The sequence below is a fragment of the Bos taurus genome, chromosome 18 (genome assembly GCF_002263795.3).
Source record: "Bos taurus isolate L1 Dominette 01449 registration number 42190680 breed Hereford chromosome 18, ARS-UCD2.0, whole genome shotgun sequence".
NCBI lineage: Eukaryota > Metazoa > Chordata > Mammalia > Artiodactyla > Bovidae > Bos > Bos taurus.
The window spans coordinates 11,634,007-11,659,833 of record NC_037345.1 but is presented as its reverse complement, the minus strand read 5'-3'; the positions used below and the strand labels follow the sequence as shown (position 1 = coordinate 11,659,833).

The following is a 25,827-nucleotide window of genomic DNA, read 5'->3' as shown; positions in this document are numbered from 1 at the left end:
TGGCCACCACAGGTTAGTGGTGTGTGTGTGCACGTGCTGCAGTGGGGAAAGTCCCACCAGTTCGCTGGTGGGGTTTTTCCCCTTGACCATTTTGGAGTACTGGTAGGGGGTGTATTGTGGGGGGGCTTGTATATCTTTCAGTGCGATTAGGCAGTATGGGCCGGTCAGCTGAAGGGGCCGCTCCTCCTTGCTCTCAGCACCCTGCTGTCAGTCCCTTGTGTTACACAGTTGGTCCTTGTGGGGTATTGATTTTAAGTATGGCAGTGTGTGCATGTCAATCCCAACCTCCAGTATCTCTCTCCCCTCCACTTTTCCTTTATGCCAAGGGTAAGATTGGTTTCTAAATCTGTGAGTCTGTTTCTATTTTGTAAATATATTCATTTGAATCATTTTGTTTTAGAATTTACATATAAGCCATTTCATATGATATTTGTGTTTCTCTGGTTTAGTTTACTTGGTATGACAATCTACATGTTAATCCCGGTTCATCCATGTAGCTGCAGATGGTATTATTTTATTTGTTTTAATGGCTGAGTAATACTCCATTGTATGTATGTACCACATTTTCTTCATCCATGAGTCTCTCCATGAACATTTGGGTTGCTTCCATGTCTTGGGTGTGGGAAGCAGTGCTGCAGTGAACACTAGGGTGCGTGTGTCCATTGGAACCATGGTTTTCTTTGTATCCATAGGAATATGAATGCTGGATCATATGGTGGCTCTATTTTTAGTTTTTTAAGGAATCTTCAAACTGTTCTCCAGAGTGACTGTTGTTGAATCGCTGAGTCATGTCTGACTCTTTGCCACCCCATGGACTGCAGCACACCAGGCTCCTCTGTCTTCCACTATCTCCCGGAATTTGCTCAAATTCTTGTCCATTGAGTCTGTGGTGCTATCTAACCGTCTCATCCTCTGCCACCCCTTCTTCTCCTACCCTCAGTCTCTCCCAGCCTCAGGGTCTTTTCCAATGAGTCGGCTTTTCACATTGATTGGCCAAAGTATTGGAACTTCAGCATCAGCCCTTCCAATGAATATTTAGGGTTGATTTCATTTAGGATTGACTAGTTTGATCTTGCAGTCCATAGGACTCTCAAGTCATCTCCAGCACCGATATTCCTTAATAATAATAGTGTGGGAGTGTTCCCTTTTCTCTACACCCTCTCCAGCATTTATTTTTTGTAGACTTTTTGATGATGGCCATTCTGACCAGAGTGCAGTGGTATTTTTTGTAGTTTGATTTGTATTTCTCTAACAATTGAAAATGTTGAGCATGTTCTCAAGAGCCTGTTGCCATCTGTGTATCTGCTTTGGAGACACGTCGATGTAGGACTCTTATCCATTTTTTGATGGAGTTGGTTTTTTGATATTGAGCAGCCTGAGCTCTTTGTCAGTTTTGGATACTAATCCCTTGTCTGTCTCATCATTTGCATATATTTCCTCCTGGTCTGTTGGTTGTCTTGTCATTGTCTTTATGATTTCCTCTGCTGTGCAAAAGCTTTTGACTTTCATTTGCTCCTATTTGCTTTTTTTAAAAATAATTTATCTTATATTGAAGTATGCTGCTGCTAAGTCACTTCAGTGGTGTCTGACTCTGTGCAACCCCATAGATGGCAGCCCACCAGGCTCCTCTGTCCCTGGGATTCTCCAGGCAAGAACACTGGAGTGGGTTGCCATTTCCTTCTCCAATGCTTGAAAGTGAAAAGTGAAAGTGAAGTCGCTCAGTCGTGTCTGACTCCTAGCGACCCCATGGACTGCAGCCCACCAGGCTCCTCCATCCTTGGGATTTTCCAGGCAGGAGTACTGGAGTGGGGTGCCATTGCCTTCTCCGATACTGAAATATAGTTGAATAACAGTGATTTTTAGTTTCACATGCACAGCATGATGACTCAGTGATACGTATTACGTGTATGTTTCTCAAATTCTTTTTCCATCTTGGTTTACAGAATGGTGAGCAGAGTTCCCTGTGTTGTACTGTAGGTCCTTGTTGGTCATTTACTGTAAATATGGTAGTGTGTTTATGTCAGTTTCCCAAATTATCCTTCCTCTCCACGTTTTTCTTTTGCTAAGCATAAATTTGTTTACTGAGTCTGTTTCTGTTTTGTAAATACATTTAGTTGTATCATTTTTTTTTTTTTTTTTAGAATCCACAAGTGATATCGTATGATATTTGTATTTGTTTTCTTTCTGTGTCTGGCTTACTTTACTTAGTATGATAATCTCAAAGTCTATGCATGTTGCTGCACATGGAAATTATCTCATCTTTTTTTAAAAAAATGGAAGTATAGGTGATTTACAGTGTTGTGCCCGTCTCTGCTGTACAGGGTAGTGACAGTTATATACATACATTCTTTTTTTTTTTAATATTCTTTTCCATTATGGTTTATCCCAGGAGGATGGATGTAGTTCTCAGTGGCAAACACTGGAAACTTACAGTTTATCCATTCTGAATAAAATGGCTTGTGCCTGCTCTCGGTTGCAGTCTTCGGCCTCCCGTTCACCTGGCTCTTTCCTATTGCGGAGCGTGGGCGCCGGGCGCTCAGGCTTCTGGTTGTGGTGTGGGCTCAGCTGCTGCGTCTAGAGCACATGCTTATCGTTGTGGAGCACTGCGTAGTTGCTCTGCGGATGTGGGGATCAGAGATCATACCTGTGTCTCCTGCTTTGGCAGGCAGACTCTTTACCACTGAGCCACTAGGGAAGCCCTGGATTTTGTTGATATTGAGCTCCGTGAGCTCTTTGTCAATTTTGGTGATGGATCCCTTCTTGGTCTTATTGTTTGCAGACATTTATTCTGTAGGTTGTCTTGTTTTGTTCTTGGTTTCCATTGCTGTGTGAAAGCTTTTGAGTTTAATTAGGTACTGTATGTTTGTTTTTAAGTTTTATTTCATATTGTAGTGCAGTGGGTCTGTATAGTCAAAGCTATGGTTTTTCCATTAGTCATGTATGGATGAGAGAGTTGGATCATAAAGAAGATTGAGTGCCGAAGAACTGATACTTTTGAACTGTGGTGTTGGAGAAGACTCTCGAGAGTCCCTTGGACTATAAGGAGATCCATCCAGTCTATCCTAAAAGAAATCAGTCGTGAATATTCATTGGAAGGACTGATGCTGAAGCTGAAGCTCTAATACTTTGGCCAGTTCAGTTCAGTCACTCAGTTGTGTCCGACTCTTTGCGATCCCATGGACTGCAGCACGCCAGGCCTCCCTGTCCATCACCAACTCCTGGAGTTTACTAAAACTCATGTCTGTTGACTCTGTGATGCCATCCAACCATCTCATCCTCTGTCATCCCCTTCTCCTCCCACCTTCAATCTTTCCCAGCATCAGGGTCTTTTCAGATGAATCAGTTCTTCACATCAGGTGGCATTGTTCTTCACATCACAAAGCATTGGAGTTTCAGCTTCAGCATGAGTCCTTCCAGTGAATATTCAGGACTGATCTCCTTTAGGATGGACTGGTTGGATCTCCTTGCTGTCCAAGGGACTCTCAAGAGTCTTCTCCAACACCACAGTTCAAAAGCATCAATTCTTCTGCACTCAGCTTTCTATAAGGAAAGATGTGTCCAACTCTCATATCCATACACGACCACTGGAAAAACTGTAGTTTTTACTAGACGGACCTTTGTTGGCAAAATAATGTCTCTGCTTTGTAATATGCTGTCTAGGTTGGTCATAACTTTCCTTCCAAGTAGTAAGCGTCTTTTAATTTCATGGCTGCAATCACCATCTGCAGTGATTTGGGAGCCCCCCAAAATAAAGTCTGATACTGTTTGCACTGTTTCCCTATCTATTTCCCATGAAGTGATGGGACCGGATGCCATGATCTTCGTTTTCTGAATGTTGAGCTTTAAGCCAACTTTTTCACTCTCCTCTCTCACTTTCATCAAGAGGCTTTTGAGTTCCTTTTCACTTTCTGCCATAAGGGTGGTGTCATCTGCAGATCTGAGGTTATTGATATTTCTCCTGGCAATCTTGATTCCAGTTTGTGTTTCTTCCAGTCCAGCGTTTCTCATGATGTACTCTGCATATAAGTTAAATAAGCAGGGTGACAGTATACAGCCTTGATGTACTCCTTTTCCTATTTGGAACCAGTCTGTTGTTCCTTGTCCAGTTCTAACTGTTGCTTCCTGACCTGCATACAGATTTCTCAGGAGGCAGGTCAGGTGGTCTGGTGTTCTCATCTCTTGAAGAATTGTCCACAGTTTATCGTGATGCACACAGTCAAAGGCTGTAGCATATCTCTTTGGTAGGCCCCAGCAGTCTTTGTCGATGGTCGTTCAGCACTTAGTTGTGATTTTGGTGTCTTCATAAGAAGAGGTGAGCTCATGTCTCTCTGCCGTCTTGTCTCCACTGTCAGCTGCACAGACACGAAGACCAAATATTGAATTATTCTATTTATGTGATGAATTGTCCTGAGCAGGCAGATCCGTAAAGACAAGGGAAATTAGTGGTTGCCTAGGGATGGAGGTTTGAGTGGGTGATAGAAAGATTATGGGGTTCCTTTTGGGGTGGTGAAGATACTGTAAAGTCGATTGAAGTGATGGGTGTTCAACTCTGTGACTATATTAAAAACCATTGAGTGGGTGAATTGCATGATATGTTGATTATGCCTCTGTATAAAGGTGTTGGGGGGAAAAAAAGGAAAATACTGGGTCAAAGAGGCTGTCTGTCTTTATCCCAAACTTTTGCAGGCTTTTTTTCCTCACCTTGGTGATAAGAATGGCTCATTACTGAGAAGGATCTCAAATTTATCTAGGGTTGGGTTTGGGGGAATATAGAATCTGAAAAGCCTCTGAATGAGTTTGACTGTCCCCTTCCCTTTGGGAATCACCCAGGGGCCCCTGCCTCCTAGAAGCTTGGACACTTGGAGCCAAGTGTGACTCAAATATAGGTTAAAGACTGCGTGAGCATTTTGTCTTTAGTCCGTATCCCAAAGGGGTGTGTGAAGCTGGTGGTCCAGAAACATGGCAGGAAACTCAAGTTCGTTAGGCTTTGAGGGCTTGTTGGTTTTTTTTTAAGCAGGGACACATACCCTCAGCACTGCCCCCCCGCCCCCCGCCCCGCTGGCTCCCCACACACCAAGGTCCTGGTTCCATCGGCACTTCTTCCCTTTCCAGCCTGTTCCAACCCCAGGTGATGTGGGGCAAAAACCTGTCTGGTGGGAGCCCCGAGTCAGCGGGAAGGCATGGGAAAGTTTCTCTGGGCCTTCTCACAGGCCTGGGCCATCCTGGGGACAGGAGTGGGCATCGCTCATCAGTCCACGAGGGCCGCTGCTGCCGCTGCCACCGTGGATTAGCTCTGCCTGTTCTCGGATGGCGCACATGGAATCATCTAGCATGTCAGTTTTTGCTCTCGCTTCTTTTAAACGTTTATTTGGCTGCACTGGGTCTCAGCCGTGGCGTGTGCACTCTTGAGTCCTGGCATGTGGGGTCTAACCTAGGACCCCGGCACCGGCACCGGCAGCGTGGCATCTTTGTCCCTGGGCCACCAGGGAAGTCCTTGCTCTGACGTCTTTAATTCAGCGTAACGTTCTTGAGATTCGTTCCCCTGTTGTTGTATGTGTTGTTACCTTATTCTTTTATCCTGAATAATGTTTCACTCACTGTGTGAGTATTCCACAGCTTGTCCGCATTTTCTGTTGGTGGATGTTTGGGTTGTTCCCCATTTTAGGCTATTGTGATCAAGGCTGCTTTGTGAACAGTCGTGTCTGAGTCTTTTTGTGGGTATTTGCTTTTATTTCTCTTGGGTAAATAAACGCCTAGAGCCCTGGAACTGCCAGCTCACAGGGCAGACTGCTCACTCTCGGAGGAGCCGCTCAGCAGCCCTGCAGCATGGTTGAACCGCTCTTGTGACCCAGCAGAGATGTTCGAGCTGCTGCTGTTCCGCCCCAGGCCACGCTGGGTGTTGTCGGTCTCTGCTGCAGAGATCAGACAGAGGTGTTTTATCCTCTGAGGTAGATGTAAAAAGGGAGAGTCGGTCTGTGGTGTGGGGAAGACGAGTGTGGAGAGAGGGCAGGCGGGGGTCCCATCAGGAGCTCAGGGTGGCCCGACCACTGGGTTGATGGAGGTGGGCAGATGTGGTTGGGGTCCAGGTGTGTTTTGAAGACAGGATGGGCACGGTTTGCTGCGGGACAGGCCGTGGGATCAGAGAGAAGTGAGGGTGCCCGCTGGGGCTGCTGGCGGAGCTGGGGTGCCGTTTCCCAAGACTGGGACCAGCCTGGGCTAGACTGGGAGAGGGGCGTTGACTGTGGGGAGTCAGAGGAGAGTTTTCTTTTTAAGACAGAAGGTGCTGCGTGGAGGCTGATGGACTGGAGAGTGAGGAGGGCGCACTCAGCAGTGAGGGCAGCTGCCACGCCCCGTTCTGTGCAGTGAGAGGGGGTCCAGCACGCCCTTGGGGTGCGGGAGTGTGCGGGGAGAAGGCTGGAGAGGGTGAGGATGGCAGGGGGTGGGCACCAGGGGCCCTGGGGGTGGGTGGGCAGTCAGAGGAGACCCCACGCAGAGTGGCCTGTGCACGCCTTCACCACAGCTGCAGCCTGGTTCAGGACCAGGGTTTCTCAGCCAGGGGAAAGGACGGGGGAGGCCGGTGTGCGATGTTCTTGCTGGATGGGATCGGACTCAGCACTTTGGTTCCAGACTTGGGGCTTTCAAGCTCCTCTTACTTGTAGGTTGTCTTGCTCTCTTCTGAGCAGTGTTTTTTGTCTGTTAATATCTTTGGTTGTGCGGATTCTTCGTTGCTGTGCAGGCTTCCTCTCTAGTGGCAGCCAGCAGGGACTCCTCTTGCTTGCAGTGCACGGGCTTCTCACTGTGGTGGCTTCTCTTGTTGCGGAGCACAGGCTCTAAGCTTAGCTCCAGGGCACGTGGAGTCTTCCGGGACCAGGGATCAAGCCCATGTCCGCTGCAGTGGCAGGTGGATTCTTATCCACTGTGCCAGCAGGGAAGTCCTAAACAAGGTTTGGTATGAAGAAGGAAACTTTGCCAGTCACTAGTTACTATCATGTCCGCTTGGATCAAAGGTAGAATACTTCACTCTCCCCAAGAAAAGACCTGGCTCTGACTGTTCTCAGTCATGCATTTTGCAGGCCCAGCAACAGCTATAACCCAAATCTACCACCTTCTCTAAGAGAAGCTTAGAGGTTTGAAGAAATCAACCCTGTAATATCTAGTTAGTGATAATAAATGATAAAGTGTTTTTTTTTTTTCTGTTAGTTGATTGACTAGGTAACATGAAGTACTTGGGCAGGTGTGTTCTTCACCACTGCGCCACCTGGGAAACCCACTTGGTAAATTTGGAAGGTTTTAAATATATATTTTGCTTATGGTCATAGTAAAATGTATTCACTTCTAAATTTCAGAAAAGTTGGAGAAGATTCGAGATCATGAACGAAAGGAAGAAACTTTTACACCTATGCCCAGCCCTTACTACATGGAGCTCACCAAACTGCTGTTAAATCAGTGAGTAGCTCCACGGAGCCCACAGCCCGTGCCGCCTGCATCGGTCTGGACCCCTCTCCGCCCCAGCCCTCAGCCTGGAGGCATCGGGCGCGCACACGCTGACTGGGCTCCGGCTGTCCCACTTCCCCTTTTCCTTTCCTCTGTCCTTCCCTCTCCTGGTGAACCCCTTGTTCTTTCTGTTCTGCATCCTAACCCCCGCTTGTTTCTGGACTCCCTCTAACAGTGGCTTTTCCTTCACAGCAGTCACCGTTGTTAGTCACCCTGCACCCCTTTTCTTCTTGGGGCCTGGGTGTCTGAGAGCTTCCGTCTCCTGCACAGGGAAGGGCCGGGGCTCCCGTCTGCCTGTGACCCTGAGCTGGATGGGAAGGCCCCTGGTCAGGCTCCCTGTCGGCTTCTCCCTCAGCCAGAGTGCGCTTCTGTAGAGAAGGCTGCGTGGGCCTCCCCTGCCCTCTGGAGCCTCTCCAGGCTTGCAGTCCTGCTCGTGGCATTCACGCTGCATAGCCTGGCTCCCCTCTTCCTCGTCTCACAGCTCTGCAGGCCTTCCTCTCTCTCCAGGGTCTGGGGTCACGCTGGCCTCTCTCACTTCCACACGTAAGTAGAAGGTCCAGGTCCTCAGAGCACACGTGTGCGTGTCCACTGCCCCGTTCCTCTGCCCAGCGAGTCCCCTGTCCCCGCCTCCTCCTGGGTTTAGCACAGGTCCTCCCCCCAGGTAAGCACGCCTGTGCTCATCCCCGTCTCCAGGGCAGCCCTTGTCAGCGCTCTGCTCTCACCGCCGTCTGCCTGGGCCGCTCCTCTGCCCCGCCCCCGTTCTCACGGGCGGGGGCCATCTCGTGCCCCAGCAGTGCCGGGTGCTCACATGTTTGTTGCTCACGTGTTTGTCAATAAATGAATGAATCAGCGGAGAAAGCAGGCAAGTATAGACAGCGTTGCCTAGGAGCAGCTTAGAATGTAGTCTGCACAATGCCAAGCCTTTCAAACGCTGAGCACCTTTTAATTGGTGAATTCAAGGGCAGGTCCAGAACGGAAGTTGGAAGTGGCCTGCTGCCTGCTGTAGAACAGCGAGGGCTGGGGCCCCGTGCACGGCACTGCGGATTCAAGTGGAGACTTGCGTCACGTGGGCTTGTCCTTGAGTTGACCTGAGGCGGCAGTTGTGCAGTTCACAACACTCCCCTTGTACAGCCTGCTAAGTGTCCCACTAGGCAGTGGAATTGGTCTTGTAGGCCCAAGTTCTGGTTCTGTTACCGGTGTGGTGTGACAATCTGTTAGGAGAACAGCCTGATGCAGCCCTCACGCCTGGCACTGCCCGGGGAGGGCTCCGTGGCTCGGAGGATGGAGGGACACATATTAGGGGAGAGGGTGTAGGCAGCACAGAAGGTGAAGAGCCCAGGGCTGTGGAGTGGGGCTGCTGGGACCCGCGTGCCTGCTGAGGGCAGGGGAGCGGAAGCCGTGTCCCCAGGAGGGTGTTCAGGCATGGGTGGGAGGGGGTGTCATTTGGAGGACCCAGAGGCTGCCTTGGAGGGGAGTGACTTCAGAAAGGAGAATACAGAAGCAGAGGGAAGGTCTGCGCGTCTGTAGGTTTTGAAGTTCAGAATATCATGTACACAGTTCCTATCAAACCCCCCATTTCCTTAGAGTCATTCATTCAGCGAAGGGGCCTTTGTTCTGCAGTGCAGTTCACAAGGAGCTGTGGGCCTTTGTTCCTTCACCTGCTGTTCAGACCGTAAGATCCACGTTTGGGTCTTAAGTCTCCTACATCAGCTTTATACCACTGACTCTCTGTCTCCACTCATGAGCTCACTGTAGCCTGCGGAGGCTCATCCAGCCTGTCGTCCCTGGAGTTCATTCCAGGAGGCCTGGTGAAGGATGTTGGCCTCTGCTTTTGTCTTAGTTTGTCCCTTCCTTTAGAGGTTAAGGTCAGTTTAAAAATGTGTCACAGGAAAGCTGTCAGTGCCCTGCGCGGACTCCAGGCCATACTTTTACCCCAAATTTGCTATGTATGGGCGGGCTACTTACGCTGATTTGCTTTTTGTTTTGTAATTTTTGCAAACGTATCTTTGTGGTCTCTGTCCTTCACGGGCTTCTGAGGGGAGGGAAGTGCTGTGCTGTGTAGTGCAGAGGGCTGCGCCTGGCACACAGCCTCTGCCCGCTTTCCCTGGTGGGCTGTAGCCCTGGGGCATTAGCGTCAGAGGCCATGACCTCTGAGCCGGCCTTCGAAAGATGCGTTCTCGCAGGAATTGTACAGAACACAGCACAGAGCACCCAGTTACCCCTAGACAGGAAGACCAGCTCAGAGCTGCTGCCCCAATACCTCAACGTTTTTGGTGAATAAACAGAAGTCCTTGTACTGCAGGCTGCCCGGGACAGCTAAATATGAGCACAGCTGACTTGGTGAGCATACTGGCTGAATTTTCCTGGCACCAAGGTTAACTGCTAGAAATCCTTACATTTTAAAACTGAAAGGTAAAACAGACTTTGAGCCTCAAACAACTTGTGCATTTCTGTCTAAGCAGTGTTTAGGAAGAAGCCACTTTTCCCCAGATGCTGGCTCAATTTACTGCACGCTTCCCTGTGCGACTTAGCTCACATTTTCTTCCTTTAGTGCTTCGGACAACATCCCGAAAGCAGATGAGATCCGGACCCTGATCAAGGACGTGTGGGACACTCGCATAGCCAAGTTCCGGGTGTCTGCTGACAGCTTCGTGAGGCAGCAGGAGGCACACGCCAAGGTGCGCACGACGGGCGGGGGCTCAGGGGCTGACGCCCGAGCTGGCTTTCAGAAAACCATTGCTCACTGGTTCTTTATCCAGTAGATTTAACCTTTCTTGAAATCAAAAACTCAACCAGCTGTTTTCCCTCACGTTTAGCTGGATAACTTGACCCTGATGGAGATCAACACCAGCGGGGCTTTCCTCACACAAGCGCTCAACCACATGTACAAACTCCGCACAAACCTGCAGCCTTCGGACAGCGCCCAGTCTCAGGACTTCTAGGCAGGGACCGCTTGTCCAGGCCCGTGTCTGCCGGCAAGAGGCTCCCCAGGCGGCGTGAGCGTTCGGGACATGACAGAGATACTCACGTTTCTGGAACTCTAGACCACTTCTGAATCTACGAAAAAAAGTACAGTGAAGGAAGGAATGGGTTTATAATCTGGTTGGAAAGCAACAGGCTTACGCTCAGTTGAGACATTCTGTAATTCCTTATCTGTGTCTGGGAGCCAGCTGCCTTTTATGGGGGAAGAAAAAGCACTGGCAGAACGGGAGCGTCCCCAGCAGAGCCCCAGTCTCCTGCACGGGACAGTCGTGTGCAGCTGAGTGTTCAGTGATGTCGGGTGTTGCTTTTAAGATAAGATACAGCAGGCCAGTGACGTGGCCTTTCTCTTGGGCTACATTCAGTCTCCCACAGAGACTGTTCACACCGTGCGGGACAGCCCTGAGCACTCGGCTGGTGACGGTGACCCGTGCTTCTCATTAAGCCCCAATGCACAATAAAGGTGGAATCACCCAGTTCTCTTTGGGTTTTTTCCTGCATCACTCCCGCATGAAGGGAGCAGGCTCAGTGGCTTAAGGATCTGACAGAGCAGACTGAGAGGGTTAGCAGACAGCATGCCCTTCTGACCCCCACTCGGGTGTCTCTTGTTTGCTTGGCTGCTTCTGGGAAAGGGCTAAAAGGTTGTTTATCAGCAAGAAAGTAGGGGAAATGAATTCCATGTGTGTGTAAGTGAAGCTGAAGATGCGCTGCCAGGGGAGAACGGGGCCTGTGCGGTGGTTCTTGGTGGACTGAGGGGACAGCCTGCTTGAGGCAGCCGTGGCTCAGGCCAGAGTCCTGATTTTCCCTGGGAGGAGAATCTTCAGCTGTAGCACCACTTGATTCCTTACAGAAAGTACTTTCCCTCAAGTCAGGGGCGGGGGGCAATGACTGTCCAGTCCTGTAATGAGTGGGTTCAATCTCCAGCTGGTTCTCGAGGGTTTCTGAAGCGGGGGTATGTGTGTGATCATGTGACCAACTGGGCCCTGCTGGTGTTTTGACCCTTCAGCGTTTAAAACTCAAGTGACTTCAAGTTACCTGGGCGCTATTCGTCCATTCCAGGTGGGTCCCCAGATGTCCCTCTAAACAGCAGCTCGTGTTTAAACACTGAAGGAAGGGCCACACACAGAGGGACTATGACCCAGAACACTCGGTCTCCATAGTTTCATCCCTTCTCCTGAAACCAGGCTGAGGTCCAGTTGAATCTGTCTTCACACTTTACTTGTAAAGCTGTAGAATTGTTATTTTTTCCCCCTTACTATAACATAAAAAAGATTTTTCTCTTAACATGATTTAGGAAGATTTTATTTTCTGGATGTTGTCAGAAATTACAGCAATATATTCATAAATACCTAATTACTACATTCAACAAATAATATTACAATACAGTTAATTCAAACAAGTACACTTAGAACAGGTTTAATTTCACAGCATCTAAACTGCCCCCAGAGTGACCGAGGCACCGTTCCTCCTCCCCCGAGTCCTGGTTGGCTGTCCTGGCAGTTAGCAGCACCACGGGCTGGTAGCATGGGCCTCCTCAGCTCAGGCAGAGTTAAGGGGTCTAGTTCAGCACTGGATCGGAAGCTGGGGGACAGGCTACTGCAAGCAGTGATGTCGATAGCGTGGCTACTAGAAGAGTAGGGGGCTGCTGCTAAGTGGCTACTCTACACTGTAAGAGGAGCAACTTCCTGTGCTAGCCATCCCCATCTGGTGGTGGGTCCCCGGAACTGTCTACACTTTTAAACCGTGGCTCAGAGGGAAACGGGGTATGTGGCTTAGATTTAGAGATGGGGCAGCATCGCGAGCTACTCGATGGAATGCCACCCCACGCACAGACTCAGATTACCTGTTGTTATTCTTTGCTAGTTTGCTAAAGGGGGCTCCTTTTAATAGTCTTTGAATTTCCCTGAGGATATAATCTTTATTAGCACTTTGCATGCTGCCAATTGTTGCATTTCCTTTAGAATATAGACTAAACTATTGGTCATTTATGTGAGATAATAGATTATGATACTTTATGCCAGTTTGCCTGTTTCTATGAAACACTCATTTTCAAATGATCAAGTCGTGCAGTGCCAAGTGTGGGAGGGAAACTCTAGTTACTACTGATCTGATTAAATGCACAGAGCCACACGACTCAGCTTTGGCAGGTACCCCTCAAATTTAGCAAAACTCCGTCAGGTCACAAAAATGCTGACACAAAAGTTCCAGAATCACTTCGAGAGAAAATTTGCTATATTTCTGAACTTTGTCTTTCAAAAAACTCAATGTGAAATAGCTGAACAAAAAGCTTTAGGGATTCCATATTTGTCAGCTTTTAAGCCTAAACTGAAAAAAGACTGATGCTACTCACTGTTCTTTTGGAAGAAGAGTTTTCAGGTTATAAACTGTTCAGTGGGGGGCATGATTGGGTATGCTGTCTCCCAGAGAGGCGCACTTCTGTTTTCACAAGACCCTCTGTTACCTTTTTCTTTCTTCATGTTGCCTTACTGGTCTGTATTTATATTCTGATTGTCATATTACTTGTTGAGCCCTAGGATATTCGGAGATCCTCACAGGTAGGTGGGGGAGGGGGTGCCACTTGGAAGGGGAAAGCTGTTAATACCCGCTCAGGGACAGAGCTGCCACCCCTGGTCAGCTGTCCTTTAACCTGTGTGCCACGAACTCCTCCCCAACCAACACACGGCAGCCAAGGGCGCCCCCCGCCAGGTGGTGAGGGGTCGGGGCTGTGCTTTTCCCATCAGGTCTGTTCTTCCCTTTGCTTCTAGCCAAGGCCCTTTACCAGCGCCCAGGAGCAAAGGCATCCAGACGTTTTCTATGATGGAGGAGGATGACTGGTGGGAAGTGCCAAGATGTAAGCCTTAGGCCTTCAGAACAGCAAGCAGGTTCTAAACAGAGAAATTCAGTGATGTTTTGCCCTGCCTCTTGGCAGTGGGGCTCCCTCTAAACACCTGTCCCCACCTGTGGCATGTGGTGCTCTCCGTGTCTCTGCTGGGAAGAGGCCCCCAGAACAGCTCTCAGTTCTCAAGTCATTTCTGTAGAGAGGAAAGCACTTGCTGACTGCTGATAATACTGGCGGCACTTTTTGTCTGAGTTTGCTAATAACTGGAAGATTGTTGGCAGGCATACAAAGCAAACTGCGTGGGAACAGATAAAGTGACACAGTGCCATCTGCCAGCAAGCTGTTCTGCACAGCTAAGGTCTGGGCTGAGGGCGTGGCCACTGGTCACAGCGCCTGGCCTTCCTGAAGGTCAGCCAGCCCGTCCCCAGGCCGGGGCGGAGGGGCGCACGTGGCCTGACGTGTGGTCCCCTCCCCTCCCCCAGGCACACCGACCACGGGCTGCCTTGGCCTCCGGTTTAGGCCCACTGGGGCAAGAGCTGCCTTTCTGATCTAGACGCAACCCAGCCTGAACCAGCAGCAACTGCGGCAAGGAGGGCGGGCTCCCCCGGCCCCACGCTTCGCCCTGATACGATTATCCCCGTTTCCAGAGGCTCCTGCGCTCATCACAGTGAGCCCACGAGGAGAGGTTCTGGCGCACGTAGCTCACCCTGCCTTTAGGCTGTTTGGAAGCTCTGCATCTAAACCAGGCCCCTCCTCCTGCTCAGACTGCTGTAGACACCTTGGCACCATCACAGAAACTGCGCCCACCTCAAAGGTTCTCCTCACGGAGTGCGCGTGTGAAGCTGCACGCACACGCCTGCCTGGTTCCCGCTGGAGACCAGCAGGGCTCGCCGGCTGGGCAGCCGGGGAGGGCCCGGCGAGAGGGAAGAGGAACCATGGCTTTCCACATCACTCTCTGGTGCAACTCAAAAATGAAGTGCTCGTGTAGGCGCCAGTGGTAAGCTCTTTTTACTTTTCTTCTTCTTTAATTTTTAAAAACACGTCAATAACGTCCTGACCAGCAGCAGTACAAACACTAAAAGCAAGGCTTGGTTTTTTTTTTTTGCCCAGAAAAACAAAACAAAAACAAAACCCCCAAACAGGAAAACAAACAACAAAAAATCCCCCCAAACCACATATTAAAAATGGCAGGCTTTTTATAACAATAATTAAAGTAATAAAAACATACAAAACTTTGTTTTTTAATATATATACACAGTACAAGGCTGAAGCACCTTTGACTTTTCTCTCAAAATTGACATTTGTATGAAAACACCCCCGCCCCCCCGCAGTAACAATCGGGTGGGTGTGGATCAATGTACACATGGAGCTCTGGACACTTTCCCCCACGAAGGAATAACAGGTACCTTCAGTCTGGCGATTCACTTTAGGTAAGAGCTTTTCCGGGGAAAAGCCTTTGGGTGAGGCTTCGGTTCTGTTGCTTTGTGTGCTCCTAGGACCTGTTGCTTTCAGGAAAATTTTGCAGGAAAAATAACTGAAACAAATAAGCCCTTTACTTAGAATGCACCCCACCTTCCTTCTGCTGGAGCAGGTCTCAATCCCGGGGAGGAGTGAGACCAGCCACCCCACGGCCAGAGCAGCCCGGGTTCCTGAGGCCAAAGGACCTGGCGACACGAGACGCACACCGACGGTCCGTGCCACTCACGCGCCCTGGGGCTGGGAAACAGTCAGAGCTTAGTGTTGGTGACGGAGCCTTCATCTCGAGACTAAAAAATGACAACGCTGGAAAGGGTAAAACCGCCTTTAAAAAGGAAAAAACTATGGGCATCTTACACGGGTTGCTTGCCGAATGACAAAGGTGATTCAACTGCATTGAAGTCAAGGCGAGTTCGTTCTTTTTTTCTGGAGCCTGGAATCCTTTGCTTCATGCATGGCACATTCTCTTTTTTTTTTTTAAGCGTCAAACCTCCCAGTGAAAAATATTAAATATTCAAGGTAATAAAATAGATAATATTTCTATACTATAGGTTCGGCCTAGTGCAAGGGAAACCGTCACCTCGGGTAACCCTTGAAGTAGCCTCTAGGCCAATGCATTGCAGGCAACGCAAGGCACTTCCGTAAGTGGTCCAGTTCCGCCTGGAGCCGCTCCCGTTCTGAAACGATCTTCTGTTTCTGGCTCCTCAGTTCCTGGAGAGAGATTCGTGTCAGACCCGCAGTTGACACAGTAAGGAAGGCTGTGGGATGCGCTCTAACTGCCCCCAGCATCTCCCAGCGGCAGCGTCTGCTGCTCTCGCAGCTTCAGCCCCATCACTGTCAAGCTTCTGCCACTTCAGGAGTGGCCAAGATGTTCAAGCCCCAAACAGGACAGCACCCATCCCGTGGGCGGGAGGAAGCCGGCAGGGCTCTCACTGTCACGGCTGTGTGTAGGGGGTCCATCCTGTCCTTCCCGCGGGTGGGAGGAAGCCGGCGGGGTTCTTGCTGTCACGGCTGTGTGTATGGGGGTCCATCCCATCCCAAGAGCTCTCCCCTCTCCCTCCATTCTCCTGAGCACGTCACGGGGGGAGACTGACATGGGCAGTGCACCAGCCCCCACCCTTCCAGATCCATGTTCTGCAAACAGATGACACTCCCTCCTCAGGTGATTCCTGAATTTACCCCCTATCTCTCAAGAGCACAACTTCCCTTTAAAACTTGTCTGTATGGGTGCTCCTGAACCCAGACTCGAAAGGCTGAACGGGAATAACCACTGTGGAGTCAAGAAAGCCCCCCGGAGCCAGTCTGATCCCTGAGACTCACCGCCATGCTGTGGGAGAGCTGCTCGGCCGTGAGGCTGAGGCTGTAGTGCTGCGCCTCCAGCCGCCTGCACTGCGCCTGCAGCACCTGCCGCTCCAGATCTTGCTCTGAAAAGACAAGCCGGTGTGACGTCTCCTGTGCGCAGGGCCCAGGGCCCGGCACGCGGCCGCCTCTCTCCAGAGCAGCTGGCCGAAGCTCTCCCCTTTGGACCACATGGCTCCCTGCCCTGTCGATTGAGCTGGCGACTAGATGTCACTAAAGTGACCCAGCCCAGTGGAGTAAAGACCAAGGACGCAGCGTCCAAGGGCAATGTAAGGGGTGCAGCTTAGGGAATAGTAACAACTTACAGCCTTAATTTGCATTTTTCAAGAAAGGTAAAAGGGTTAGACACGAAAACTTTTAAGCTGTTAGAAATTTATAGTTTTAACAAGTAAAGTAAAACCTCTGCCTTTCCGAAAAATACTGAGCTTCAAATCTTCAAGGATAAATCTCTGTTTTAACAGTCTCTTCAATAAGTGGTGCTGAGAAAACTAGACAACTGTATATAATAATGAAGCAGAACACTAACACCATATGCAGAGGTACATTCAGAATGGACTGAAGACCTAAATGTGAAGCTGGTTATTATAAAAACCCTTAGAGAAAAACATGGGCAGGAGAATCTTTGACATAAATTGCAACAAGCTCTTTTGATCCACCTCCTAAAATAATGAAAACAAACACAAACGGTGGGCCCAAATTAAACTTCAAGGCTTTTGCAGCAAAGGAAACCATAAAACAAAAAGATAACCCACCATACAGGAGAACGTATTTATAAAAGATGCAACCAATAAGGAATTTAATCTCCAAAATATGCAAACAGCTCATGTAGCTCAATATTTAAAAAAAAAAACAACCTAATCAAAAAATGGGTGAAGATTCCGCCCCCCGCCTCCCACCTTATTTTTCTTAATGAATCTTGGGTTCCCTGACCAGGGATTGAACCCACACTTTCCTCACTGGAAAGTGGATTCTTAAGCACTGGACCACCACCTCACCATCTGGGTGAGCATCTAGATAGCTATTTTTCCAAAGAAGACATAAAGATGGCTGAAAAGATGCTCAACATCACTAATTATCAGAGATGAAAATCAAAACCACCACCTCACCCCATTCAGAATGACCATCATCAAAAAACCTTCAGTAAATGCTGGAGAGGGTATGGAAAAAAGGAACCTTCCTACTCGTGGGTGGGAATATAAACTGCTGCAGCCACTATGAAGAGGACTATGGAGGTTCCTTTAAAAACTAAAGAGACCTACCATACGATTCAGCAATGCCAACCCTGGGGGCTATATATCTGGAGAAAACAATAATTTGAATAGATACCTGCAATCTTATGTTCACAGCAGCACTTTAAACAGCCAAAACATGGAGGCAACCTAAATGTCCATCAACAGAGGAATGGATAAAGAAGATGTGGAACATATGTACAGTGGAATACTACTCAGCCACAGGAAAAATGAAATGCCATTCACAGCGACATGGATAGACCCACAGATGGTCATACCGAGTGAAGTAAGCTAGAGAAAAACACGTATCACAAATATGATTCCACATATATGCGGAATCTAAAAAAAAATGGTACCTATGAAGTTATTTACAACACAGAAATAAAGTCAGAGATGCAGAGAACAGCCTTCTGATTATGGGGGTGGGGGATAAATTAGGAGATTGGTTTTAACATAGAGAACTCTGCTCAAAATTCTAATGGCCGATATGGGAAAAGAACGTAAGAAAGGGTGGATGTGTGTTTAACAGACTGATTTTGCTGTATACCTGGAACTAACAAATAACTATACATACTTCAATAAAAAAAATATAGGCATTGATACTCTTTGTTATGGCTGCTGCTGCTAAGTCGCTTCAGTCGTGTCCGACTCTGTGCGACCCCATAGACGACATCCCACCAGGCTCCCCCGTCCCCGGGATTCTCCAGGCAAGAACACTGGAGTGGGTTGCCATTTCCTTCTCCAATGCATGAAAGGGAAAAGTGAAAGTGAAGTCGCTCAGTCGTGTCCGACTCTTCGCGACCCCATGGTCTGCAGCCCACCAGGCTCCTCCATCCATGGGGTTTTCCAGGCAAGAATACTGGAGTGGGGTGCCAATGCCTTCTCCATTGTTATGACTATGAGGGCATTCTTTTTGATTGTATTGAATACTTAGCTGGTTTTACGATGCTTATTTCAAAATATCCGAAATGATCGTGATATTCATGATAAAAACTTCTCTACAGTATGGTAATAAGTAGAATCTGGAAGTGGTGACGGCCAGGGTTCTGACGTTCTGGAGGCCGACAAGGGCTGGCCTCCTGTGCTGAGTGCTGTGCCAGGAGGATCGGAGCCTGTGGGCATGTTCTGAGACACACAGCCCGCAAGGTGTGCCAGAGGGAGACCTGGGCTCGGCTGGGTGAAACACTGCCTTTTCTAAACAGGGCGAGGACGGACAGAATGTTCAGAAGTGCAACAGGACTCAGCAGGCAAGCAGGCCTAGGTCCACGCTGTCACGCCGGGTGAGGCAGGCGCTCTGTGCCTAGGTTCCTCAGGGAGGACGTCTGTCCCTGAGGGATAGCTATTGCAAGCTAGCCCGGGCACTCCAGAAGCCCGAGGAGCGGTTCTGAGGCTCCTGTCTGCCTGTGGCCCAGGAGCCCGGGGTCTTGTCACTCCAACAGTCCCCAGCCTGGCGATGGAGACCGGCACCCATCGTGAGCCCGCGGAGCCTCCTGGCACACCCTCCCCGGCCCTCCGTACCTTCCACGTGTTCCTGGTAAGCTTCCAAAATGGCCTCGATCCCCTGCCACTTGCGCCTGGGCGGGTCCTCGTCGTCGTCCTCTCCGTCGTCCTCCTCCTCTGAGTCCGGGTCCATCTCCTGCGCCAGGGGGCCCTTCCTGCTGGCGGGGGGCTCCTGCTGCCCGTTGTGCTGGGGCGGAGGAAGGCGGCTGGAGGACTGCAACTCGGGGAGGTTGTAGTGGACGGATGCGTCAACCTTGTGGTTCTGCTCCGCCGACAGCACAGCTGCGCTTCCTGAGGAGAGAGACGGCTGTCACAGGGCCCCCGGGGCGGTCACAGGGCCCCCCGGGACACGCCCCGGGGGCAGGCAACGCCGTCAACAGGTCCCGGCAGACACGACGGAGCGGCGCGAGGCCTCTACCCTTCGGAGACCAGAGGCGGCTCCATCAGAAAGGCTGGAGCGTGCCGCCGCAATGGCGGCAGAGCTGGGTCCAGGTCACCATGCTGTGCCGACGCGCTCGGCTGGGTTAGGCTATGAGCCGCGCTGCACTGGTCTGTAAAGCGTCTGCACCCTCTCCCAGGACACACAGGCGCTCCGGTCCCGGAGCACACCCCGTGCTACCAAGAGTCTGAGCAGGCTGGGCCTGTCTAGACCGGGTCTGCTCCGCCTCCCGGTGCGGACAGCAGCCTTGGGCAGTCAGTGGACCCGTAAGGCCCAAAGTGGCAGGGGCTGGATGATGCTCAAGTCCTGAGGAAACAGGCAAGTGTAAAGTCAGGGAAGGGGTGAGATCAGGCAGGAAAAGTTAAGTCCTTAAGCTTGCCGGAAAACCTCTGTGGGTGTGTCTTAGAGGGAGCACGGGGGTTTAATCTAGCCAAAACATTTCCCCTCTTGAAAAATATGACTCCTAACTCACAACAAAACATCCAACAGAGGACAGTTTTGTTTTGCCCTTTTTTTAAAATCCACATCAAAACCACTACCCTTCGCTTTTTCATTTCATCCCTGCTGACAGCATTATTTTACCTGAAGGATACTGACACTGTCAGACCTGTTTATCTAAAAATGCTTCTCTGTCTATTCAGTTTTTTTTAGGAGGAAAATTTTTAAAATTGTTTTGGCAAAATAATGTGAAAATAATCATATAATTTTCTCTGGGCTGTTGCTCCCTGAGCATTCTTTTCTAGTCAGTTTCAACCTTTGATTCAGTGGGAATCAAACGTACTGACCCCTGTACTCTGAACTGTAGTGACTCCCACACGGAGATGTCCAAGGGGCATCTCGACTCCGGGGGCTCAGGCACAGACCAGAGCAACCAGCATGTCCCACCAAGTGCCGCTGGGTTTGGTGCTCAAGCGACAGTGGTGCTCCCAGGTGAGTCTGCGGGCAGGCTGGGAGATCCGTGCACCGTGAAAGGCGTGGACCCTATTTTTGCTGAAAAGGCTCCTCCCTTGTCATTACTTTTTTTTTTTTTACAAAAAAGTCAAATGACTTCTGCTGGGAGGCAGAGCCTGCCTCTAACACCAGGTGCCGTGGCCCCAGTCCTAGCGGCCTCCTTACCTTTGTGCTTCTGCAAGGCCTTCTGGGTGGACTGCAGGACGGACTCGTGGAACTGGTGCGCAAACTCTTCTGCCACAAAGGGCTCCCACGGCTTGCTCTTTCCGTTGATGCTGTGCGACAGCGGCACGGGGATGTCCTTGGGTGCGGGGCCCCGGACGTAGTGGAGCATGCTCAGGCTCTTCTTGCCCCCGGGGGCCTCACTCGGCCTGGCCTTCTCACCGCTGGTGGGGGCTGGCTCCTGGATGCGCTCCGGAGGCCGGAGCTGTTCCAGCCTCCCAGGCTCCGTGGCCTTCGGGACGTCAGACAAGGAGGCGGCAATGCCCACAGGCTTCTCCGTGTCCAGGGAGGCTTGCTGCGTGGTGGGTTCTTAAGAGACAGAAAGCGAGGAACATGGTCAGACCTACATGTGAACAGGCTGACCCTGATCTCTAACCTAGGACAGAGGACCCGGACTCCGGAGCCATTTAATTAAAGGTCAGCGTGCAATGTTTGGTCTGAGACGGGGTGTGTTTAAGCAGCAAGGCCATCCTTGAAAGGTGCCCCAGGAAGGCGTCTGGGAAGAAGAAGAATGTGAAGGAAGGAGCAAGTCACTTCTGGTCATCCGAGAGCCAGGAAGTTACACAGCCGGATCCAGAGAGAAAGACTGAATTAGGAGCCAAGAACAGGGCCGGACCACCACCATTTCCTGCTTCGTCGGCAGGACAGCAGAGTCAGAGCCGTGAGAGACAGAGAGACAGAGAGAGAAAGCAGGTATCACAGGGCCTGTGAGACACACGCCAGGAGCACACAGCCCAAGCGGCAAGTGCTGAAACTGAAACCCGGGCCACGGTGGGGGGAACAGACGGCGGCCCAGCCACACCCGCCACCAGGCTGAGTCCGCTGGAGGAGCCAGGACCCCCACACCCCTGAAAGCGTGACTGCTGACACCGTGCTCTGCTGAGATCTTCCCACGCGCAGGAAGCTTGAGAGAGAGAAGGGAGAGGAAGAAAGAAGCCCGCCGTGTCCGGGAGGAAGATGACCTGGGGTAGTCGGTGGCCTGCGGCCCTGGGCACCCCCGGGACAGTCCCGGGGGTGGCGGATGGGGCTGGCCTTACCGCTCACGGACACGGCAGGACTGTCCCTCGGAGAGGTCCTGAGCGGGTCTGCCACCGCAGCGGACAGCGCCTTCTGCTTCATGGCCTGGAGCAGCTCAACAAGCCTCTCTTTGTCTGTGAGAAAAGCAGCCCGAGATTACCGGTGGGGATCGCACCACTCCTGAGCAGGCAGAGGAGCAGGAGTGTGGCTCAGGCCGCGGCCGGCAGGCGTGAGTCCTTCGGAATGAGACACGAAGCCGCGGGCACAGGCTGGCTTTAGAGGAAGAATGTTCACTTTAGAGCCTGGACTCCTCACTGTCGCCACCTGACGGTTCAGGTGTTCCAAGAACAACGGTGCGCGCGTGTGGCGAGTCACAGGTACCTGCAAGCCTCTGTGGGTGAGTTCTCATTTTTAAATAGTTGGCCCCAACACAGGAAGCAACCCCGGAAGCCACACCGTGCCTCGGGGCGGGCAGGCTCTCTCCTGGGGCGGTCCACTCCCCGCTGCTCCGGCCGCAAGCGTGGCTCCCATGACAGCTGCCACCAGGGAAGAGGGACACACACACCCCCCCTGTGACCCCGCAGTTCAGGGGCCCCTTGCCGAACTTCCTTAGGACTTGAGTCAGGCCAAGAGATGCGCTTCTCAAAACCCATCACGTTCCCAGGGACGTGTCCTGGTCCCATCACTGCCTCTTTAAGGGAGAGCAGGAATCCACATCCACCGGATCGGCCCAGAATGAACAAAATGAGTGAAAGCAACTAAAATGACCGATAAGCACTCTTGCTTTCCTCTGACTTCCTTCCAGAAAGAGGTGACCAGGCCTCAGCAAGGGGGGACAGTGTGGGCGTGCGGCCCAGAAAGGTCAAGTTTTCCCCTGCTGCTGAGCAAGGACAAGGCGCAGACCAAGGAAGGGGGTGCCCCAGAAGGCGAGTTCAGATTTCAGCCCAGTCAGCCCCTCGTGGCCAGACCGGTCCGGAAGGGCGAGCTGTCCACACACGGTGGGTGTTGGCCCGGCCCTGCCCTGTGGCTGCGGACCACCCACACCTCCTGCCATCAGAACGTGAAACGGCAGCCACGTGGGCCGCCCGCGAAGCGGAGACCCAGCGACCACAGGCACCGGAAGACCTGGCCGGGGACAAGAGCGAGTGGGAGTCCACGGCTGATTACACAGGACACCAGCCACCTTCAGTTTCACGGGACGACACAAGAGAAAACACGCTCTGGAGGGGCTGTGTGAGTTCCCGACGGAGAGGGGCGTGGTGGCGAAGAGACGGGGGACGAGTCCGTGAGAGCCGAGGGGCGGCTTCAACCCCAAGAGCCCATGGCCCCGCTGCTTCCTCAGAGACCCCCAGCCGCCCCGGTGAGCCCGCCCCGAGGCCCGGCCCGGCCCCACCCCACCTCACCTTTCCTCTTCTCGGCGCTGATGTGGGTCAGGTTGAAGATGGTCAGGAACTTTTTCTTCTCCTCGAAGTTGGGGCTGCTGTTCATGTCGTCAGGGCTGTAGCGGGTGGACAGCGCTAGTCTGGGCGAAGGCGTCTGCCGCTTGCTCCGTGCCGTGGGGGGCGACGGGCTGCGCTCTCTCAGCATCCGCCGGCGCTTCCTCCGCTTCTGGGTCAGCAAGTCCTCCTTCTGCTGTTGGGTGGTCAAGCCAAAAAGTTGCAAAAACTCTAGCTTCTAGATTGGGAAAGAAAACAAATGAGGTTGAAACCATGGGCAGAGGCTCCCGCTGACCCCGGGGCCTCCTGGGCCTCGAAGGCTGCGCTGTGGACACTCCGGGCTGGCCCGGGGAGGGGGAAGAGGGCGCCCGGAAGGCGTCCCAGCGGCGCGGGGAAGCCGAGAGGGGGTGCCCGCAGCCCAGCCCAGGGCCCGACAGCGGCGAGACCACAGATACCTCGGAGGACGTGTCCAGTTTGAGGGGCGGCTGCTCGGCCACGCAGCGGAGGTGGGCCCTGACCTCCTCTTCGTCGCTCTCGTCGTAGGAGTCATCCAGGTCGTAGTAGTATCCTGGAGGCAGGAAAGGAGCTCTTCAGCCAGGCAAGGGAGCTCGCCTCTCCAGGGGATGCACACGGGGCACCCCTCGGACCCCAGAGCCCACCTGCAGGCCAGGCCCCGCTGCCCCTGGCCACCCCCAACCCTGGGCCCTGCGTCCGTTAACCCCCTAGCCCCAGGCCTCTCAGGGCTGGCGGTGGGGGCAGGAGGTGGGCACCAGGGCTGACAGAGCCCCAGCAGGGGACTGTCCTTCACGCTGGCCCGGGGACAGGGCAGCCTAGGTCTTTCTGCACGTCCACTCCCCTCCTGCTCAGGAGGGCCAGGGCACTCGGGCCCCCCCGTCCGCGGGAAGGCACAGTCCCATGCAGAACAGCAGAGCCCGAGGGCCCAGGGCCGACCCCGCCGCCTCACAGGTGAGTGGAGGGACGGCCCTTCTGGGACCAAACACGCGCTCCTCATGTGGCCTCGGGCCACGCTTCTGGCTGCGAGGCTGGGCTCGGCACTTAGCAGAAGGAGCTGGGCTGGGACCCCTGGTCCCGCCTGGCTGTTGAGAGGCTGTGCGGGTGGGAGGTGCCACGCTTGCCCTGGGCCTGCTCTCCTGTTCTCTGTGGCTTTCCGGGGAACCCCAGGGCGCTGCTGGCTGAGTCCCACGCCACTTGGCGCAGGAGCGAGGAAGGGAGACCAGACCTTTCTCCTGGGCCTCCCGCCGCCGGCGCTCCTCCAGGTCCAGCTTGCTGACCAGCCTCCGGCGCTGTTGCAGGAACTCGTCGTAGACGTAGGCAGGGTCGGGGCCCCTAGGCGGCAGGGGCCGGTAGGGCGAGCCTGGCTTCAGAGGTCCGGGGGGCTCCCCAAAGGCGGCCGGCGGGGCGAGTGAGGCCCGGGGCTGGCCCAAGACAGTCGGGGCGGCCGGCTCGAGCTCCGCCAGGAAGGGCCCGGGCCCCGGGGGGAAGGCCTGCGGCTCCAGGGCCCCCGGCTCCCGGGGCGGCGGCGGCGGGTACTTGTCCAGGGGGGTGGCCTCGCGCTTGCGGGGCCCCTCCTCTGCCTTCTCCGGGCAGTAGACCCTCTCCACCTTCACCAGTGGGACGGCAGCCGGGCGGCTGGGCTCGAATGGGGCGGGGTGGCCGTGCGGGGGGTGGCCCTCGGGGGCGCGCCGCGGCTCCAGCGAGCTGTCCATCAGGGACACAGGGTTCCAGAGGGCCGTGGGCATCGAGTGGTGCTGGGGCTTGGGTGAGATGAGCGGCGGGGGCCCGCCAAAGTGCTGCGGGGGCTCACGGCTGCCTGGCTCGTGGCGGTTCGGTCCCGGCCTAGGGGGATGGGGGCAGGAGCAGCTGTCAGCCAAGGGCCTGGGCTGGGAGCCCCCAGCCAGTACTGGGGTGGGGGTGAGAAGGTCTCCTGCAGGCCCCCTCTCCAGGGCTGGAGGGAGAACGTGCCTTTCACCCTGGAGCCAAGGGACCCACATCCTCCGCAGGCTGATGCAGACCAGCTTCCCGGAGGACCCAAGGCGTGCCACCCGTGGGAGATGGTGGGGGTGGGCCGACCTCTTCTCCCCGCACTGTGCTCACAGACGGCGGCATGAGACCAGCCTGAGGGGTCTGCCCAGCAGAGTGGACTGGGGGATACCCTCCGAGGAGACCCTCATGGCCAGCTACTCCCCATTGGTGGTCCCCGTCAGGACCGAAGCAACCCCACATGCCCGGGGAGCAGCATCTACACCCAGAGGGTCTCTGAGGACCAGACCGGGGCCTGTCCCGAGAGCCAGGTCACCAGCAGAGCACACGACCCTCCCACTGGCCTCAGACCAGCAGCTCTGCCTCAAGGCTGAACCAAGTGCCTCTCTACCTGGTGCATTTAAAACAAAATTCAAATTCAACCTTCAGAAGACTACATGGCTGCTGTTTTTGCCAAAGTTTACCTACAATTTTTTAAGGGAAGCCCCATGCTGCCAAGGTGACCGAGGGCAGGATCTGAGGGGACTGGAGGGGAAAGAGCAGAGGCCACAGCAGGCACACGAGGCAGGTGCCCAGGGCTCCTCCTGCCTGAGGAAGGGGCCGGCTCACCACAGCCCCTGAGGCTCCTGCACTGCTGCTGGGCAAATACCAAAGGGGACCAGCTGCATCAAAAAGCTGTGAGTCTCTAAGTAAACGGCAAAGGCATAAAACCTGGTCCCAGAATAAATAACTTCCTGCACTGGAGCCAAGCACAGACTGGTTTTCTAGCTCTGATCACAGGGCCCCAAAGGAACGTCACGCTGCCATGGGGACCACCTGGCCAGGGGTCAGAGGCCACACCTGCTGGGGCAGCAGCCCACAGGCCCTGACAGCTGCACTGGGATC

The 25,827-nt window shown here is 52.9% G+C and overlaps 2 protein-coding genes across 7 annotated transcripts in view; one reads left to right on the top strand and one right to left on the bottom strand.

The window, feature by feature from the left end:
* Nucleotides 1-10,949, top strand: part of GINS2 (GINS complex subunit 2) — a 35,627-nt gene extending 24,678 nt beyond the window's left edge. The window contains exons 3-5 of the mRNA XM_002694751.7: nucleotides 7,347-7,446; nucleotides 10,046-10,172; nucleotides 10,311-10,949. Of these exons, the coding sequence (XP_002694797.1) occupies nucleotides 7,347-7,446; nucleotides 10,046-10,172; nucleotides 10,311-10,436 (353 nt within the window). The 3' untranslated portion in view covers nucleotides 10,437-10,949. The remainder of the gene's footprint in view (nucleotides 1-7,346; nucleotides 7,447-10,045; nucleotides 10,173-10,310) is intronic.
* Nucleotides 10,950-11,759: 810 nt separating this feature from the next.
* GSE1 (Gse1 coiled-coil protein) overlaps nucleotides 11,760-25,827 on the bottom strand; it is a 394,967-nt gene continuing 380,899 nt past the window's right edge. For 3 of the 6 annotated variants that reach the window (XM_059877054.1, XM_024978901.1, XM_059877058.1), the window contains 8 exons: nucleotides 24,182-24,798; nucleotides 23,397-23,509; nucleotides 22,909-23,179; nucleotides 21,526-21,639; nucleotides 20,432-20,797; nucleotides 18,895-19,167; nucleotides 16,109-16,212; nucleotides 11,760-15,499 (listed from right to left, as the gene is read on the bottom strand). In XM_059877054.1, coding sequence (XP_059733037.1) covers nucleotides 15,365-15,499; nucleotides 16,109-16,212; nucleotides 18,895-19,167; nucleotides 20,432-20,797; nucleotides 21,526-21,639; nucleotides 22,909-23,179; nucleotides 23,397-23,509; nucleotides 24,182-24,798 — 1,993 coding nt within the window. In that variant the 3' untranslated portion in view covers nucleotides 11,760-15,364. The remainder of the gene's footprint in view (nucleotides 15,500-16,108; nucleotides 16,213-18,894; nucleotides 19,168-20,431; nucleotides 20,798-21,525; nucleotides 21,640-22,908; nucleotides 23,180-23,396; nucleotides 23,510-24,181; nucleotides 24,799-25,827) is intronic. The other 3 variants (XR_009491187.1, XM_059877055.1, XM_059877056.1) reach the window with 3 other exon arrangements.